The sequence below is a fragment of the Schistocerca gregaria genome, chromosome 2 (assembly GCF_023897955.1).
Source record: "Schistocerca gregaria isolate iqSchGreg1 chromosome 2, iqSchGreg1.2, whole genome shotgun sequence".
NCBI lineage: Eukaryota > Metazoa > Arthropoda > Insecta > Orthoptera > Acrididae > Schistocerca > Schistocerca gregaria.
Window position 1 is genome coordinate 503,261,794 of NC_064921.1, and position 19,336 is coordinate 503,281,129.

A 19,336-nucleotide genomic window follows, 5' to 3' on the forward strand; every position below is an offset into this window, starting at 1 on the left:
AATGCTGTGGAAAAGGTGGTTGGTCCAAAAATTTTAATACTATCAGACACACAAAAGTGGGTGTTAGGCAGAAAAAGGTTGAATACCCCTGAGTAACAGGAGTAGCAAGGAGGCAGTTTAGAGAGTGTTTCGAGGTTGTAAATGCTACAAACAAAACTTAGAGATGACAGAGTACTACAATTTAAAAGATGCAGTGCTGAGCACACATAATACACAAAAAAGAATATGGTAATCATAAGAAGTAAGCTGGGGAACACTCGTGAAATAATAAAATTAACGACTGATGTGGTTGGATTTTTTAAAGAAAGTTGTGCGCCGGCTATGTGGCCGAAATGTATGATGTGGAATAGACTGGAATAGAAGGGAGAACCGATAGAGGTACTCAGGGTACCCTCCGCCACACACTGTCAGGTGGCTTGCGGAGTATGGATGTAGATGTGCCTTTTACTCAAATACCCATAGTCTACTTTAATGTGGTGTGCTATTTTGGAGAAATCGTGGTTTGTATTAAATTAATTGTACTTAATAACTAGACAATAAGAAAAGAAGTTACGAGCTGTGAATCACGTAGGGTCATTTTTGGAAAAGTTAACACTACTTCTATTCAAGTATTATGTGCATAAGTTGTAAAATTGTATGACATTTTCTGACATGTACGGAAACTTTCATAACTACACAACAACAAAGAGCAACAACTTACTTTAATATAGAAACGATTTATAGTTAAGATATAAATACCTTTAAATTACATATTTGAAAAAATAACACTACGAGTTTCTTCAGATTTAATTTACTCACCTTCTTGCCTTAGGATCGAAAACTATGTTCACTTTTGTTTTTCTGTTGATTGGTTTTCTCGGATGAAATACAGTGGGTACCAAATCGTAATCATCCATCCTTTCAGCTCGAGCTTACAAGATTTAATCGGAATACACTCTGTTCCTTGAAACGAACGCTATCACAAATTCAACACGAACGCCTTGCACTAATAATTTTTAATACGTATCACCTAATATTAAGTGCTCCTCCCGATCTTTGTTGACCAACTGATATTCGTCACATCTAACACTTGTCCACAATAGTGAAATTTCGTTCGGCAGGCACTTCCCGTACCATGCGTGCAATGCAATGTAACGTGGATGTGACAACAAATTAATTTTTATCTTTATTCACTTTTATTACTCGCACACATAATCGGAAACTGCAAGCACCTAAATTCCTAATGATACTAAACATACCATCGATGCGTTCTGCTGTGCGGAATACTAACCCTGTGCGGAATACTAACCCTTACATAAATACCACACGATGTTTTCATTTCTATCATGAGTTGTTTACGAAACAGGCGGGGGGGTGTGGTGAAGCTGTTTCAATTTTGATTGGTTACAACTACCAAAATTTTTTAAATGCCTGGTTAGTTTTCGGCCAATCAGAGAGCAAGACTGGCATAAATTCGGACTCATCAGCAATATGGCTGTCAGTATAAATTTGAGTGTTGTAGGATGCCTTTCTCTCCGAGTAAAATATTTGTTATTGTCTGTTTGTTTGTTTATTTTTATAAAAAACATTCAAGATTCAAGTGAAATGCCAGGATGAGTGTGTCACATACGATTTGAGTGTTAATAACGACAACGTAAGTATTTTAGATGAATTGTGGTGCAGCAGTAGTGTTCTGCATTAAGGTACTTGGTATGGATATTGTTATGTCTTTATTGACAGATAATATGAACAATTCAGTATAAATAAAATGATATGTAAAGCTCGCTGTAATAAAAGCAACGACAACATTTCAGTAGAAATGGAATATCGCAATAAATGTCAAATTAACCTATTTACGATCTTAACCCCTCCATATGGGAGTGCACATTAGTTTCTAACACATTGATGTCGCCTGGCCTAAAATCTTCAGCTTTGCAAGATAAATTATCCTGTGTGTTTTGTTGATCTAATTTGATTAATGACTTCTTTTAATTTGTAGGTGAATACTGTACCTGCTGTATCAAAACAAATACCTGAAAGATGACTTCGAGGTACGTGTTAGTGGCCAAGCCGCCCTCTGAGTTATGTATAAAGAAACATGTATGATTACGATGTGGAAAGAACTCGATGGTAAAATTAAAAGTGCCGATGGACGGAGCCTGCGTTTGCTATTTTTAAAAAATTAATGGCGCTTAAAGAAATGTAACAGTAGCAATTCATATTGTGGACACAAGAGCTTTGTTGCCTTCGTGTCCAACCAATAATCCTAATTTTTTTCTAAAGAAAAGAATAAAACTTGTTTGCTGTCTGTAGTCTTAATATATAATTAAGTGTAGGTGCCTCATATTGTTTCAATTATAATATATTGTAGTTTTTATTGTATTTTAATGACAGCTCTATTTGTAAGACTTCTCTCGCAATTTTTAGGCTGGATCGGCTGTTTGTGCTCTTGGAGACTGGATCATCTCCAGTGACACGCCGTGCTGCAGCTCGGCAGCTGGGTGAAGTCCAGCGGCTTCACCCCCATGAGCTGCATCATTTGTTAGCACGAATTGCCAGTTACTTGCATAGTTCTGCATGGGAAACAAGAATTGCAGCTGCTCAGGCTGTGGAGGCTGTTATATCAAATGTCCCTCAGTGGGATCCACCAGCTCTCTCTAAAAGAACAGGTGATTCATATTTGAGATATAATGAACTGTTTTTGTCATTACAATTTATAAGTGCCATATTGTCACTGTGTACATGTTATTGTTGTACTTTAGAAACCAATTAAATTTTCCTGTATCTCCTCATCTGCGAGACTGTTACTTAAAATCCACATTTGGCCTTAGGTTTTTGATGTCGAAGTCTGTTACAGTTATAGTATTGTTGCCTTGCTTCATAGTTTTGGTTGCTTAAGGAAGAATTGTAGGATTTGTTATATAGGAATGAATGAATGTTTTTTTGGGTTGTGCTTGGTGGACGTTAGTTGTCTTACAAATTACTATTACTGCTTACTGGCATTTTTGTGCCAGTAGGGTGGTGATTCTGTTACGTGAAGTGATTTACAAATGACAGTCACTGATGGTTAATTGACTTATGTCGGCACAACGGCAAATAAATTCACAAACTGTAGTGTTGGTAAACTTGATATTCAAGGTCACTACAAATCATCTTGTGGTATGTAAAGCCAAAAACCCACAGGTGACACGTTCTTTTGGTTAATGAAAGCTAATTTCAAGTATTGTAGAGGTGTGATTTGAGCTCAATTAAAAAAATCGATACCTGCATTAAAAATGCACTCACTATAAGTGGCACTTTGATGTATAACATCTGGCAATTACATCTTTCCAATATTTAGGCCTCTACCGTGTTATGAAAAGTACAATTTTGAAGTTTTTGTGTGATGTGTTAGAAACCATTTATGATACCCAAAGGACTAATTTGAAAGTTAATATTTGCAGTCTTGTACCTCGAATACTACTTTATTGTATACCGAATTTTGCAGCTATGCTTCATGTAAGTGCAGTCAAAGGCTCTGTAATGTAGTTGAGCCCTTTATTAAGAGCTACACTCAATCTGAAATAATACTGCCACCAAAACCAATCATCAGGTGTTTAAAGGGCATTGATGTTTCTGATTATCTGTTTGTACTACCAGTGTTGCATTAATTTTCATCGTTTTGTATATATAATTAAGTGAGCTTCTGTGAACCCATAAATCTGCCTTTCATTAATTAAATAATACTTTCTTATTCACATACACATTTTATCCATGCAGCATATAATAGAAAAAATATATACTTCGGCCATGTAAATTATCCATTATGTGCCCATAACCTCATTGGCAGAAACTTTATCCAGCAAAGTTGCATATCCTGCCACTGTAGCATAATAAAATGTACTTGGAACAATGTTGTTTACAAAGATCCATAATGAGTTGTATCACTGAAACTACATACTTTTGTAATATGTATAAATATGAAAAACATAAACTACAGCATGTTATCTTCGAAGGTGGCAGCCCTTTCTGGCACTAATTGGTGGTGGGAGAAGTAAAGTAGCATCACAAATTTATGGCATTTTAAACTTTTGTTGCATGGTGTTTTATCCTTCATGTCATATATTTATAAAACTTGATTGGTAATTCCAGGAACTGAGGACTGAGTGCACAGTACTTATCACATTCTTTTCGAGACAGATACAGCTCATTTACATGCATTTGACATATTTATAATAACAAACGCCGCATTACAGCTCTCGCCTCCATGCACAGAAGTGTTGTAGTATCCATCCAACCCTTTGAGGTCAAAATCTAACACAATTCATACAAATAATAGATTTTAACCAAACCTCCTTGACCCCACCAAAAACTGATGGAGGAGATCAGATGCACTATGATCAACCTGTTAGCCGATGTTATCAGGTGGCCTCTGGCAGTGGTGTCTGACAACCATTGTTGGTGCCACTGCGAATGCAGCCGTAAGTCTGGAAGCTTGGAATCAGGCTGTGTAATATGCTAGGGTAGTGGATGTAGGCACGCACTGGTCACAGAAGACAGAGATCCATGTGCTGATCAAGCTCACAGTTTTAACTGGTCAAATTCAATCACATATGGTAAATGATTATGTTGGCTATTGGCATAAGAGTATATGACTTGTTTAGTTAAGCTACAGGCATGAAGGACGTTGGTGTATAGGGAAGGGGCATCAAATGTTATTATTAGGGATCCAAGAGGTAAATAGGTGGGCATGATGAAGTGTCTGTGAAAGAAGTGGTTGGTATCTTTGAAATCAGTGGCTAGATTTTGAGAAATATGTGGAAGGTGTCGGTCAGTGAGGGCTTAAATTCTGTCGATGGAGGCACAATAACCAACTACAATGGGGCATCCAGAATTTTTTTGGTTTGTCGATGTTGGGGAGCAAGTAGAAGGTAGCTGCACAGCTACGGCATCGTGTAGAGTGAGCAGAGGTGGTTTTGGGGTTTGTTTGTCCTGTAGAGATGTGCTTTTGTACTACCAGATTTATGAGGGACAGGGATTGGCAGAATTTGAAAAGGCGAAAGTCATTGTGGAAGGAGGGATAGGATCCAGAGAAAGGAGTGAGTTTTAGCCATGGAGAGGGGTACTTTTCCTTTGAGAACAGTACCAGTTTTCCTGGCTAAAACCCAGTGTCACATGCTGCCCAAACCACGGAATCCCCCCCTCCCCACCACACACACACACACACACACACACACACACACACACACACACCCCTAACATAAAAATTCCTTTCACTGGATCCCACTTCTCCTTTAACAGTGACCTTCACCTTTTTAGATTCTCTCGGTCCCTCCACACAGTGCAGGTAGCAAAGGAAACCCAGTAGAAATTTGGAGGAGAAATTGAAATTCAGGGAGCATAAATAAAATCTTTTAATGTTTGCTCATGACACTTAATTCTGTCAGAGGTGGGAAATATCTTGGAAGATCAGCTGAAGGGGATTGATTGTGTCTTGGAAAGAATTATCAGATGAGTATCAGTAAAAGGAAAACATGGTTTGCGGGGTGTAGTCAGATTAACTCAGGTGTGCTGAGGGAAGTGGAGGGAGAAATGATACACTGAAAGCAGTAGACAATTCAGGTGTTGAAATTGTTAAGTAAATACTGTGGTGGGTGTAAGGAAGGTATTGAAATCCAGAGTGACAGCCTCAAGAATACCTTTCCTGAAGAATTAAATATATTAACTTTGAATATAAATTTCTGGCTCACAAGGTCTTTCTGTAAGTATTTGTTTTGAGTGCAGCCTCTATGGAAGTGAAATAGGGATTATAAACTAGACGATGCACTTTAATAAATTTCAGATGTCTTGAACACACTTTTGTTTATTTCCAAAATCACTTTTTGTTTTGACATTCCATGATTTTCAAATGCTTTAAAATGCAACACAAAACTGGTGTCTAAGTTTTGAAAATATGTTACATTTCACCATTGATTAGAGACATAGTAAATGAGTAGTATATGGTTTTGTAGTTTATATGTGTTATATCAATCATATAAAATTGTAAAGGTGTACACGATCAAATGCAGAGCCTTGTGTGAAAGCACCCACGTGATTTACCAGCTGACCTGCCTACACTGTGACGCTTTCTATGTGGGAATGATCAGCAACAAACTGTCCATTCGCATGAATGGACACAGGCAGACAGTGTTTGTTGGTAATGAGGATCACCCTGTGGCTAAACATGCCTTGGTGCACGGCAAGCACATCTTGGCACAGTGTTACACCGTCCGGGTTATCTGGATACTTCCCACCAACACCAACCTATCCGAACTCCGGAGATGGGAACTTGCCCTTCAATATATCCTCTCTTCTCGTTATCCACCAGGCCTCAATCTACGCTAATTTCAAGTTGCCGCCACTCATACCTCACCTGACATTCATCATCTTTGCCTCTGCACTTCCGCCTCGACTGACATCTCTGCCCAAACTCTTTACCTTTAAATATGTCTGCTTGTGTATGTATATGTGTGGATGGATATATGTGTGTGTGTGAGTGTATACCCATCCTTTTTTCCCCCTAAGGTAAGTCTTTCTGCTCCCAGGATTGGAATGACTCTTTACCCTCTCCCTTAAAACCCACATCCTTTCGTTTTTCCCTCTCCTTCCCTCTTTCCTGAAGAACCAACCGTTGGTTGCGAAAGCTAGAAATTTTGTGTGTGTGTTTGTGTGTTATTTTATTGTGCCTGTCTACCGGCGCTTTCCCGCCTGGTAAGTCTTGGAATCTTTGTTTTTAACATATAAAATTGTTCAGTAGATACAGTGTATCTTGTCAACATTCTCTGTCACGAGATAAGTGCAAACTGCTACCAAGGAGCAAATTGGAAACCAAGTGGACTAAACAGCTAAATGGTGCTGGGTATGTGGTATGTACTGCATTTGTTTCTTCATAACTACATTTTCTCCATTACATTGTTTAAAACAATTCCGTCAGTAAACAATTCATAGAAATCACTGTCCAATGTTTTGCAAAAAGATATTTCCAAAGCAACATGTAACAGATCTTTTGAATGGTTGAAAATAATATATTGGAAGAGCCTGCTGAGTGGTGCTAGGGTACACGAGGCAAATTGTCTGTTGACAAACAGTTTTTGACAATATACAGCATATGAATTACTAGCATCAGTAAAAGTTCATAAAATCATTGTATAAGAACTAAAAAGTATAGAAATAGTTTTATACACTGTAATGATGAAAATGTAGGTATGAACAAACAAATGCAGTGTGTACCACATATCCAGCACTGCCTAGCAGTTTAATCCACTTGGTTTCCAATTTGTTCTTTGTTGGCAGTTTGCACTAGTCTCGTGATAGAGAATGCTGACGGGATACAAAGTACCTATTGAACAATTTTGTATGGTTGACATATAGGGTGACAATTGTTTAACTATATGAAATAAAATCGCCATGACTTCTGAATGGTTTGCATTAGCATTGTCAAACTGCACGATTTGCCACAGGGCATGATGGGAAGTAGTATGTACTATATGGTTTGGTTTAGCTGCAAAGCCCACTTTAATTTGGATGGGTTTGTCAATAAGCAAAATTGGCACATTTGGAGGACTGAGAGTCCACATTTCGCGATCTAGAAGGCTCTTCATCCTCAGTGGGTGACTGTGTGGTGTGCAATGTCCAGTCACGGAATAATTGGTGCGATATTCCTTGATGGCATGGTGAATACAGAACAGTATGTCAAGGTTTTAGAAGGTGATTTCATCCCTATTATCCAAAATGATCCTGATTTTGACAAGATGTGGTTCATGAAAGACGGAGCTCGACTCGTTCGAAGTATGGGAGTGTTTTGATGTTCTGGGGGAGCACTTTGGGGACTGCATTTGGGCTCTAGCATACCCAGAGGGAACTGACATGGGCCCCTATTGGCCACCATATTTTTCGGATCTAAGCACGTGCAGCTCCTTTTTGTGGGACTATATTAAAGACAAGGTGTACAGCAACAACCCCAAAACATTTGCTGAGTTGAAAACAGTGATTCAGTGGTCATCAATAGCATCAATGTTGCAACAGTTCAGCGGGTCATGCAGAATTTCACTATTCGTCTGTGCCGCATAATCGTCAATGGTGGCAGGTGTAATCGAACATGTCATCACCTAAATCCAAATATCTGTAGTGCCATTTATGTGTTGATTTGTGTGCATGCACGTAGTTTTAACTAATTTAAGTACTTTTTCATGTTGTTGTTGTTGTGATCTTCAGTCCTGAGACTGGTTTGATGCAGCTCTCCATGCTAATCTATCCTGTGCAAGATCCTTCATCTCCCAGTACCTACTGCAATCTACATCCTTGTGAATCTGCTTAGTGTATTCATCTCTTGGTCTCCCTCTACGATTTTTACCCTCCACACTGCCCTCCAATGCTAAATTTCTGATCCCTTGATGCCTCAGGACATGTCCTACCAGCCGATCCCTTCTTCTAGTCAAGTTGTGCCACAAACTTCTCTTCTCCCCAATCCTATTCAGTACCCCCTCATTAGTTATGTGATCTACCCATCTAATCTTCAGCATTCTTCTGTAGCACCACATTTCGAAAGCTTCTATTCTCTTCTTGTCTAAACTATTTATCGTCCATGTTTCACTTCCATACATGGCTACACTCCAAACAAATACTTTCAGAAACGACTTCCTGACACTTAAATCTATACTCGATGTTAACAAATTTGTCTTCTTCAGAAACACTTTCCTTGCCATTGCCAGTCTATATTGTATATCTTCTCTACTTCGACCATCATCAGTTATTTTGCTCCCCAAATAGCAAAACTCCTTTACTACTTTAAGTGTCTCATTTCCTAATCTAATACCCTCAGCATCACCCGACTTAATTCCACTACATTCCATTATCCTTGTTTTGCTTTTGTTGATTCTTTTTCATATAGTTCAAAAATTGTCACCCTTGGTAAGCTAGAAAACCATACTCAACTCGTTATATTGTGCCTTTAATTAGTGGTGAAATGTAAAATATTTTCAAATCTCATAATACCAGTTTTGTGTTGTATTTTATAGTGTTTGAATATGTCAGAGTGTTGAAACACATAAGGCAATTTTGAAAATTAAAAAAAAAGTATGGTCAGGACATCTGAAAGTTATTAAAGTCCATGCAATAAGCTGCTTCGTCTCATAGTATTTTCATGCAGATTGCAACCAAGAAGATAGCAGAAACGTTTGAAATGTGGTATTAGAGAAGAAAGCTGAATGATGAGAGTGTAAATTGAGTAACTAATGAAAAGGCACTGAATCGAAGAGGGGAGAAAAGTTTTGTGCCACAATGTGACTAAGATAAGTAGTAAGTTAACAGGGTGCATCTTGAGGTATGAAGGAATAGTTCATTTTATAATGGAGGAAAATGAGGAGTAATAAAATTCTAGAGGAAACTAACTCAAGAATACAGTTGACTGGTTCCAATGGATGTATGTTGAAGTAGATACGTGAACATTTGGATTGGATAGACTATTGTGGAGAGCTGCAATAACACAATCTTAGGGCTGATAAATACAAGAATAACAACAGTTTTTGATTGTTTTGGTTTTCATACTCTACAATTTTGTTTGTAGTTTTGAAACTTTTTCAAAAAGTCTGCTATAAGTGACTAAAATTTGTGGTCCCCAGGAGTTTTTTTGTGACGGTAACATGCAAAACTGTAGATATAGCTCTTTAATGATTTTTTTTATGCAGTTGACAGAGATGGTGCTGCTGTGCTGGCAAGGACTGGTAGAATGACTTTTGAAAAATTTGATATGTGCAAAGTTTTGACAAATGGAGGTCATTTAATGGCTTCAGAAGGAAAGGAATTCGATCAAGATGAGGATTTATCGGGTAAGTGTTGATTTTGTACGGAAACCCTTTTTGTAATTTGTAGTTGTATGACTTGTGCTCCAAAACATTTTATCATGTATGAAAAACTGAAATCACAGATGTCCTTATTTCATCAGGGTGGTTGTCATTCAAGCTTTAAGGGATGATTGTTGGGAGGGGTGTGTGGCAAAAGATAAATAAGCCTATTTGGAAACAAATACTAAATTTATGAAATGTGTTGTGGGTTAGCTGCCAATGAAAGATAAGAACCTATCAGTCATTTTTTGTTTGATATAATAAATCCCCCCCCCCCCCCCCCCAAATGAACCATGGACCTTGCCGTTGGTGGGGAGGCTTGCGTGCCTCAGCGATACAGATGGCCGTACCGTAGGTGCAACCACCACAGAGGGGTATCTGTGGCCCCTGAAGAGGGGCAGCAGCCTTTTCAGTAGTTGTAGGGGCAACAGCCTGGATGATTGACTGATCTGGCCCTGTAACAATACTCAAAACGGCCTTGCTGTGCTGGTACTGCGAACGACTGAAAGCAAGGTGAAACTACAGCCATTCTACGGATCGTAGCATGGAATGTCAGATCCATTAATCGAGCAGGTAGGTTAGAAAATTTAAAAAGGGAAATGGATAGGGGGTTAAAGTTAGATATAGTGGGAATTAGTGAAGTTCGGTGGCAGGAGGAACAAGACTTCTGGTCAGGTGAATACAGGGTTATAAATACAAAATCAAATAGGGGTAATGCAGGAGTAGGTTTAATAAAGAAAAAAAAAAAAATAGGAGTGCGGGTGAGCTACTACAAACAGCATAGTGAACGCATTATTGTGGCCAAGATACACATGAAGCCCACGCCTATTAAAGTAGTACAAGTTTATATGCCAACTAGCTCTGCAGATGGTGAAGAAATTAATGCAATGTATGATGAGTTAAAAGAAATTATTCAGGTAGTGAAGGGGGACAAAAACTTAATAGTCATGGGTGACTGGAATTCAAGAGTACGAAAAGGGAGAGAAGGAAACATAGTAGGTGAATATGGATTGGGGGTAAGAAATGAAAGAGGAAGTCGCATGGTAGAATTTTGCACAGAGCATAACTTAATCATAGCTAACACTTGGTTCAAGAATCATAAAAGAAGGTTGTATACATGGAAGAATCCCGGAAATACTAAAAGGTATCAGATTAGATTATATAATGGTAAGAGAGAGATTTAGGAACCAGGTTTTAAATTGTAAGACATTTCCAGGAGCAGATGTGGATTCTGATCACAATCTATTGGTTATGAACTGTAGATTAAAACTGAAGAAACTGCAAAAAGGTGGGAATGGATAAACTGAAAGAACCAGAGGTTGTACAGAGTTTCATGGAGAGCATAAGGGAACAATTGACAGGAATGGGGGAAAGAAATACAGTAGAAGAAGAATGGGTAGCTCTGAGGGATGAAGTAGTGAAGGCAGCAGAGGATCAAGTAGGTAAAAAGACGAGGGCTAGTAGAAATCCTTGGGTAACATAAGAAATATTGAATTTAATTGATGAAAGGGGAAAATATAAAAATGCAGTAAATGAAGCAGGCAGGCAAAAAGGAATACAAACGTCTCAAAAATGAGATCGACAGGAAGTGCAAAATGGCTAAGCAGGGATGGCTACAGCACAAATGTAAGGATGTAGAGGATTATCTCACTAGGGGTCAGATAGATACTGCCTACAGGAAAATTAAAGAGACTTTTGCATGAATATCAAGAGCTTTGATGGAAACCCAGTTCTAAGCAAAGAAGGGAAGGCGGAAAGGTGGTAATGGAAGAGAATGTAGATGAACATGAAATGGGAGATACGATACTGCGTGAAGAGTTTGACAGAGCACTGAAAGACCTAAGTCGAAACAAGGCCTCGGGAGTAGACAACATTCCATTAGAACTACTGACGGCCTTGAGAGAGCCAGTCCTGACAAAACTCTACCATCTGGTGAGCAAGATGCATGAGACAGCTGAAATACCCTCAAGACTTCAAGAAGAATATAATAATTCCAATCCCAAAGAAAGCAGGTGTTGACAGATGTGAAAATTACTGAACAATCAGTTTAATAAGCCACAGCTGCAAAATACTAACATGGGTGCCGTAGAAATATTGGAACAAGTGAGGCAATACTGACCTTACGACTTATCTTAGAAGAAAGATTAAGGAAAGGCAATCCTTCGTTTCTAGCATTTGTAGACTTGGAGAAAGCTTTTGACAATGTTGACTGGAATACTCTCTTTCAAATTCTGAAGGTGGCAGGGGTAAAATACAGGGAGCGAAATGCTATTTACAATTTGTACAGAAACCAGATGACAGTTATTAGAGTCGAGGGCATGAAAGGGAAGCAGTGGTTGGGAAGGGAGTGAGACAGGGTTGTAGCCTCTCCCCGATGTTATTCAATCTGAAAATTGTGCAAGCAGTAAAGGAAACAAAAGAAAAATTCGGAGTAGGTATTAAAATCCATGGAGAAGAAATAAAAACTTTGAGGTTCACAGATGACATTGTAATTCTGTCAGAGACAGCAAAGAACTTGGAAGACCAATTGAACGGAATGGACAGTGTCTGACAGGTGGGTATAAGATGAACATCAACAAAAGCAAAATGAGGATAATGGAATGCAGTCGAATTAAGTCGAGTGATGCTGAGGGAATTAGATTAGGAAATCAGACGCTTAAAATAGTAAACGAGTTTTGCTATTTTGGAAGCAAGATAACTGATGATGGTCAAAGTAGAGAAGATATACAATATAGACTGGGAATGGCAAGGAAAGCGTTTCTGAAGAAGAGAAATTTGTTAACATCGAGTATAGATTTAAGTGTCAGGACGTCGTTTCTGAAAGTATTTGTATGGAGTGTAGCAATGTATGGAAGTGAAACATGGATGATAAATAGTTTGGACAAGAAGAGAATAGAAGCTTATGAAATGTGGTGCTACAGAAGAATGCTGAAGATTAGATGGGTAGATCACATAACTAATGAGGAGGTATTGAATAGAATTGGGGAGAAGAGGAGTTTGTGGCACAACTTGAGAAGAAGAAGGGTCCGGTTAGTAGGACATGTTCTGAGGCATCAAGGGATCACAAATTTAGTATTTGAGGGTAGTGTGGAGGGTAAAAATTGTAGAGGGAGACCAAGAGGTGAATACACTAAGCAGATTCACAAGGATGTAGGTTGCAGTAGGTACTGGGAGATGAAGAAGCTTGCACAGGATAGAGTAGCTTGGAGAGCTGCATCAAACCAGTCTCTGGACTGAATACCACAACAACAACAACAACATAATAAATTTCTGTATTTTGCACGCATTTGCTATATTGTGTGATCCTTTGAAGGCATCCCCATGTCAGTGTTGTTTGCATCCAACTCCACTTATCACTGGCAGCCAATAAAATTTAGACTCTGTGTGATTGCTTTGCTGAAGCACTGGATGTTGATAACTGCTCTCCTCCAGACTAAGATGTCGCCTTATTTCTGTGGTGATGCTTTTTCATTCATTATTGTTTCAACTACACTTCACTTCACAATATGGAAGGTTTATGCTCCTCCTCTGCCACCATACATTTGCAAACCTCCACCATACATTTGCAAACCTTTTCCCCTCCAGGCTTCCTATTGTTCCTTCTCTCTCCGTCCCCCCCCTCACCCCTCTCCGTCCCCCCCTCACCCCTCTCCGTCCCCCCCTCACCCCTCTCCGTCCCCCCCTCACCCCTCTCCGTCCCCCCCTCACCCCTCTCCGTCCCCCCCTCACCCCTCTCCGTCCCCCCCTCACCCCTCTCCGTCCCCCCCTCACCCCTCTCCGTCCCCCCCTCACCCCTCTCCGTCCCCCCCTCACCCCTCTCCGTCCCCCCCTCACCCCTCTCCGTCCCCCCCTCACCCCTCTCCGTCCCCCCCTCACCCCTCTCCGTCCCCCCCTCACCCCTCTCCGTCCCCCCCTCACCCCTCTCCGTCCCCCCCTCACCCCTCTCCGTCCCCCCCTCACCCCTCTCCGTCCCCCCCTCACCCCTCTCCGTCCCCCCCTCACCCCTCTCCGTCCCCCCCTCACCCCTCTCCGTCCCCCCCTCACCCCTCTCCGTCCCCCCCTCACCCCTCTCCGTCCCCCCCTCACCCCTCTCCGTCCCCCCCTCACCCCTCTCCGTCCCCCCTCACCCCTCTCCGTCCCCCCTCACCCCTCTCCGTCCCCCCCTCACCCCTCTCCGTCCCCCCCTCACCCCTCTCCGTCCCCCCTCACCCCTCTCCGTCCCCCCCTCACCCCTCTCCGTCCCCCCCTCACCCCTCTCCGTCCCCCCCTCACCCCTCTCCGTCCCCCCCTCACCCCTCTCCGTCCCCCCCTCACCCCTCTCCGTCCCCCCCTCACCCCTCTCCGTCCCCCCCTCACCCCTCTCCGTCCCCCCCTCACCCCTCTCCGTCCCCCCCTCACCCCTCCCCGTCCCCCCCTCACCCCTCCCCGTCCCCCCCTCACCCCTCCCCGTCCCCCCCTCACCCCTCCCCGTCCCCCCCTCACCCCTCCCCGTCCCCCCCTCACCCCTCCCCGTCCCCCCCTCACCCCTCCCCGTCCCCCCCTCACCCCTCCCCGTCCCCCCCTCACCCCTCCCCGTCCCCCCCTCACCCCTCCCCGTCCCCCCCTCACCCCTCCCCGTCCCCCCCTCACCCCTCTCCGTCCCCCCCCTCACCCCTCTCCGACCCCCCTCACCCCTCTCCGTCCCCCCCTCACCCCTCTCCGTCCCCCCCTCACCCCTCTCCGTCCCCCCTCACCCCTCTCCGTCCCCCCTCACCCCTCTCCGTCCCCCCCTCACCCCTCTCCGTCCCCCCCTCACCCCTCTCCGTCCCCCCACCCCTCTCCCCTCTCCGTCCCCCCCTCACCCCTCTCCGTCCCCCCACCCCTCTCCCCTCTCCGTCCCCCCACCCCTCTCCCCTCTCCGTCCCCCCACCCCTCTCCCCTCACCGTCCCCCCACCCCTCTCCCCTCACCCCTCTCCGTCCCCCCCTCACCCCTCTCCGTCCCCCCTCACCCCTCTCCGTCCCCCCCTCACCCCTCTCCGTCCCCCCTCACCCCTCTCCGTCCCCCCCACCCCTCTCCGTCCCCCCCTCACCCCTCTTCGTCCCCCCCTCACCCCTCTCCGTCCCCCCTCACCCCTCTCCGTCCCCCCCTCACCCCTCTCCGTCCCCCCCTCACCCCTCTCCCCTCACCCCTCTCCGTCCCACCCCTTTCCCCTCCCTCTCTTACTTGTGATTACATTACAAGCACAGGGTGTTGAGCTGTTGCAGTACTACTGCGCTACAGTCTTACTATCTGATTATATCTTTTCTCAGATTTGGTCTGTAGAACAGACTCCTAGTTGACAACCAGACTCCTAGTTGACAACCTGGCTTGCTTGTAGGACATCAGTTATCATTTTTCCTCACTTGATTTATTTCTTATTTTCAAAATGTTGTTTTACTTTATTTTGGTTTACTCATGTCTGGTCCTGACATCTTGTTCAATTTCCACTTTTCTAAATTTTTTACAGAAGTGTAGGTCATGTGTCATAGTAGCCAGCCCATATGGGGTTTGTCGGGCATCTGCACAGTAGTAACACCCTGACTACACAGGGATCACATTGTAGATGCCCCAACTGTTACCTCCCTGTGCATGCCGAGGAATAGGTGCCTGTCCTTTGGGAGCACTGGGATTCTGGGCAGTGGCCCTCAAGCCAGATAACCATTGCTCTTGCTGGGTGGTGCCCATGAAGAAAACGCTTGCATGGAGCAGACGGCTTCCTGGCAGAGATCTTGCATAGTAAGAAGACTCGAGTTACCAGCCGGTTGCAAGGAGGCCCAGCAGTCCTTTCACACAGCTGTGACTGATTCAACACTAGTTATTATGACCTCAAGAACTGCCCCCCTTTCCCATGTCACGTAAGGACAGTAAAATCAAGTGGGATGCAGAAACTTATTCTCCTCAGCTCCGTAATTGCCCAGGGACTGGTGGATTGTTCTTTCTAATCATTAAGCCTATGTTCTTTGTAGGTAATATCAAAAATGCATGTGCAGAAATCTCTTTCCGAAGTAAAACTATGAAGAGGTTCTGTCTTAATGAAAGTAGCAACTCCTACTGGCTTCAAGTGTTAGTTTTGTTGTAAGAAACTTGACTACATATGTCACCAGACTGCCCAATGCTGTAGGCATGTAAGCTCCTGTTGTAAGAACAATCCTATGCTTACTCCCAGACTAAGCATGGGACCTGCAGATCTCTCTGCTAGTTTGACTTCCAAGCTTCAGATGTTTCAGGGTGGCAACAGTTTGACCAGGAAAGGAGTATTCAGTTTTTGAATTGTGGAAATTCGGAATAATCCAGAGAACGGTAGTGTATCTGGTTAATTAATGGAGTTTGTGTTCATAATGTAGAAACACCTCAGTAATAAAAGGTTATCAACATTCTTGATGTAGGTTTGAGAGGCAAAACAACTTAGTTATTCTCTCTTAATGTGGGTAGTACTGGATATGCTTTGCATAAGAGAGGCTCGGTGCATTGATAACCTTGTATAGGTAGTCTCTTTAGTAAAGAGATGTGATCAGTCTTAAAATTTACAATACTGGTAAAACAGTAGGAAAATAATGTTCAAAGAATCTTATCTCTGGTATGTTGTTGTATTATGCCTTGTTTGCCAATTTCACAGTATTTGATCATTAGTGAGCTTCCATTAAATTTCAGTTACTGAATATGGAAATAAAATAAAGAAGAAATGATCACAAAATGCACAATAAGGTTACTTCCTACACAGACTATGTCGCATTTTTGTCAGTTAAGAGATGTGAAAATGGAATATCATTCACTAAGTGGGGAAAGTTCTGTTTACACATTTGATGATTATTGGCATGCAGTCAATTAATATCCTCAGGAATATACTCTTCTGATATACAGAGTGTTTATAAATTATTTATACAAAAGTTACCTCTAATTGTGAAAAGGATAGGCCTAAATAAATTGCAGAAGTCTTTGAAACAGCATTGAATGCAATATGTCTTAAAGTTTTATTCCCACCCAACACGTTTAGTTTATGACATTCCCACTAGGTGGCATGTACCAAAGAGTTATTCCAACAGTCATAATGGAGTCGTATAATGGTGCACACCATGCAAGTGTTATTTATGGTTTCATGAAAAATGGTAAAATCATACCTGTATATGTTTGAATGTTCTCTAATACTTCAATCACAACTCGATATGGCCGCACAATTTACTTTCCAGTATGATGGTATGCCACCACATTTTCTCTGTAGGAATGTGCTGATGACTTGGATTGGACATGGTGGAACAATATTCAGATTACTATGTTCACCTGATTTAACTCCAGTTGACTTCTGTTACATTAAACATAGAGTGTTGTCCGTATACTTATGGGAAATCTTGTTGAGCTCCAACAACGAATATTGCACACAGTTGCAACCGTACATTAATACTTCCTTTATAGAATTTGACAGGAAAATAATTACAGATGGGATGTTTGTTGTGTTATAAAAGTTAGCCACATTGAACATTGGTAAATAAAAGTTGAAGATATACTGCATTCACCGCTGTATCAAATATTTCTGTAATTTATTTACCTTCTTCACAGTTAAAGGCTATTTTTGTATAACTAATTTATAAACACCCTGTATTGTTAGAAATTTGTACTTTCACATGCTTATTTTTCACACTGCCATATTGATAATCTTTGGTTCTTTATTTTTTATTGTAGTATGAAGCATATCTGAAGGATGTTCAAATACCTACTGAACCCCTTCTTTTTCTCTATTTCAATTTCACAATTCGAAACCCCCCCCCCCCCCAAATCAAATAAATATATATGTAAATAAAGAAATCACAAACTTGCTAGCAATATATAAGATTACCAAATTTCCCTTCCCAAATAAGGATAATGGGACCTTCAACAGCCAATTTCATATGCATTGTTCCAAACACTGCCTTCAAATTATATGAAAGAATTCATACTCTTCAAGCAGCCTTTAAGAAGAGTTGAATTGATTTCACTAAATTTATAGTGGACATGTTCCTGCATTTTATGGAAGAAACAAAGAACTACATTCACAAACACTTTATGGCATCCAAGTTATACTGAGATATTTATATAGGTGTTCCCAGAACTTACAACAATGTTAGGTGAGTTTTCAACAAGAATAAGTTCATGTATAGCATTTTTTATCAGAGGTACTCAAACAGAAATGACATTTTCAGTTTCCAGCAACATAACAGTTCTTGCATATATTTTTGGCTCAATCAGGCACATGCATTCTTAATCCAGTAATATGCGTAAACTGTGCATTGAGTCATGTAAAAATCTGTTTCTTTGACCCCTTCAATGATGAGAAATCAGTTAATAATGTCACATAGACTGTATTTTGAAACTGTGAATACACAGATGATGCCACATGGAAGTTAACAGCTATTTTGGAACGCCCTTCACTTGCCTCTTTGAACTTACGCCTAACTATTGTAGGTGGTCCAGTCCACTCATTTCTTTTTTCAGGGTAATTGCTTTAAAGTGTATATTTTGGTTAAATCCTTAATGTCTTTCAAATTGCAGTTATACATAAGATTTTTGTAATATATGAAGTGTCTCAAACATTTTGGGTCAAGTTGCAACAGGTGATAATGGGTCCACCATCAGTTGTATTGAGACAGGAAACCAGTGGTTGGAAATCCATATTTATTGTGTTATGGGCATACTCAGCATACACTGCATAAGACAAGGTAGCTCATAGTAAGTGTTCACAGTGATGACAATCAGTTTCAATGCATGTATTGCAATGGCACATTCAGTTGTGCCACACTTGCGCATAGATCCCCTGTGTCTGTTGTAGACAGGAACAAGCAGTGGGTGATCAACAATGTACATCACTGACCACCAGATACATTGTACACAGCTTATCTTGTAGCGTGTGTCACATGACAAGCAGGTGCATTGCACTGGTACATTAACCTGTGTCTCGTGCACACCACTATCCCTGGTGGCAGTTGTCCATTGCATCAGACAGCTTGTGATGCGTCCATTGCAAGATGTGTTCCTGTGTACAGTGTGTGACACTTGATCAAAGATAGAATGTTATTCATGATTGCATTTAATGTATGGTGTGACAGGATGTAGAGCCCATAAAGCAGCACAAATGTACAGAGAACACTTTCCCAGTAGGCATCATCCTAATGGAAAGAAGTTCATCGCCATGGATACCAACTTACTAGAGAAGGAACCATTCACATTATAGAGAGCTGCCCAATGTTCCCACCTAGGACATGTTGGATCAACAGATTTCGAGGAGAGGTGTTGGATTGTGTAGCCAATCATCCAGCAATAATCTCCTGTCAGATTGCCTCTGAAATTCACTCTTCTTCGAGTACAATATGGAGAGTACTGCTGGAGTAGGTATTACACCCCTTTCGTAAAGAATGTGTGTAATCCACTGTAGTGCTGAACTTCGTACAGTTTATGTTGTCCGTAGATGAGGCCTCATTCACCTGTGACTGTTTTCAACAGTTACCA

The 19,336-nt window shown here is 41.6% G+C and overlaps 3 protein-coding genes across 3 annotated transcripts in view; 2 read left to right on the forward strand and 1 right to left on the reverse strand.

Annotated features, from left to right (window-relative positions):
* LOC126328583 (nucleolar protein 12) overlaps window positions 1-1,354 on the reverse strand; it is a 48,179-nt gene extending 46,825 nt beyond the window's left edge. The window contains exon 1 of the mRNA XM_049996052.1: window positions 799-1,354. Within this exon, the coding sequence (XP_049852009.1) occupies window positions 799-896 (98 nt within the window). The 5' untranslated portion in view covers window positions 897-1,354. The remainder of the gene's footprint in view (window positions 1-798) is intronic.
* LOC126328547 (endonuclease III-like protein 1) overlaps window positions 1-19,336 on the forward strand; it is a 250,074-nt gene that overhangs the window by 151,096 nt on the left and 79,642 nt on the right. The window lies entirely within an intron of this gene.
* Window positions 1,459-19,336, forward strand: part of LOC126328531 (TATA-binding protein-associated factor 172) — a 274,135-nt gene continuing 256,257 nt past the window's right edge. The window contains exons 1-4 of the mRNA XM_049996048.1: window positions 1,459-1,633; window positions 1,979-2,030; window positions 2,407-2,648; window positions 9,684-9,824. Coding sequence (XP_049852005.1) covers window positions 2,020-2,030; window positions 2,407-2,648; window positions 9,684-9,824 — 394 coding nt within the window. The 5' untranslated portion in view covers window positions 1,459-1,633; window positions 1,979-2,019. The remainder of the gene's footprint in view (window positions 1,634-1,978; window positions 2,031-2,406; window positions 2,649-9,683; window positions 9,825-19,336) is intronic.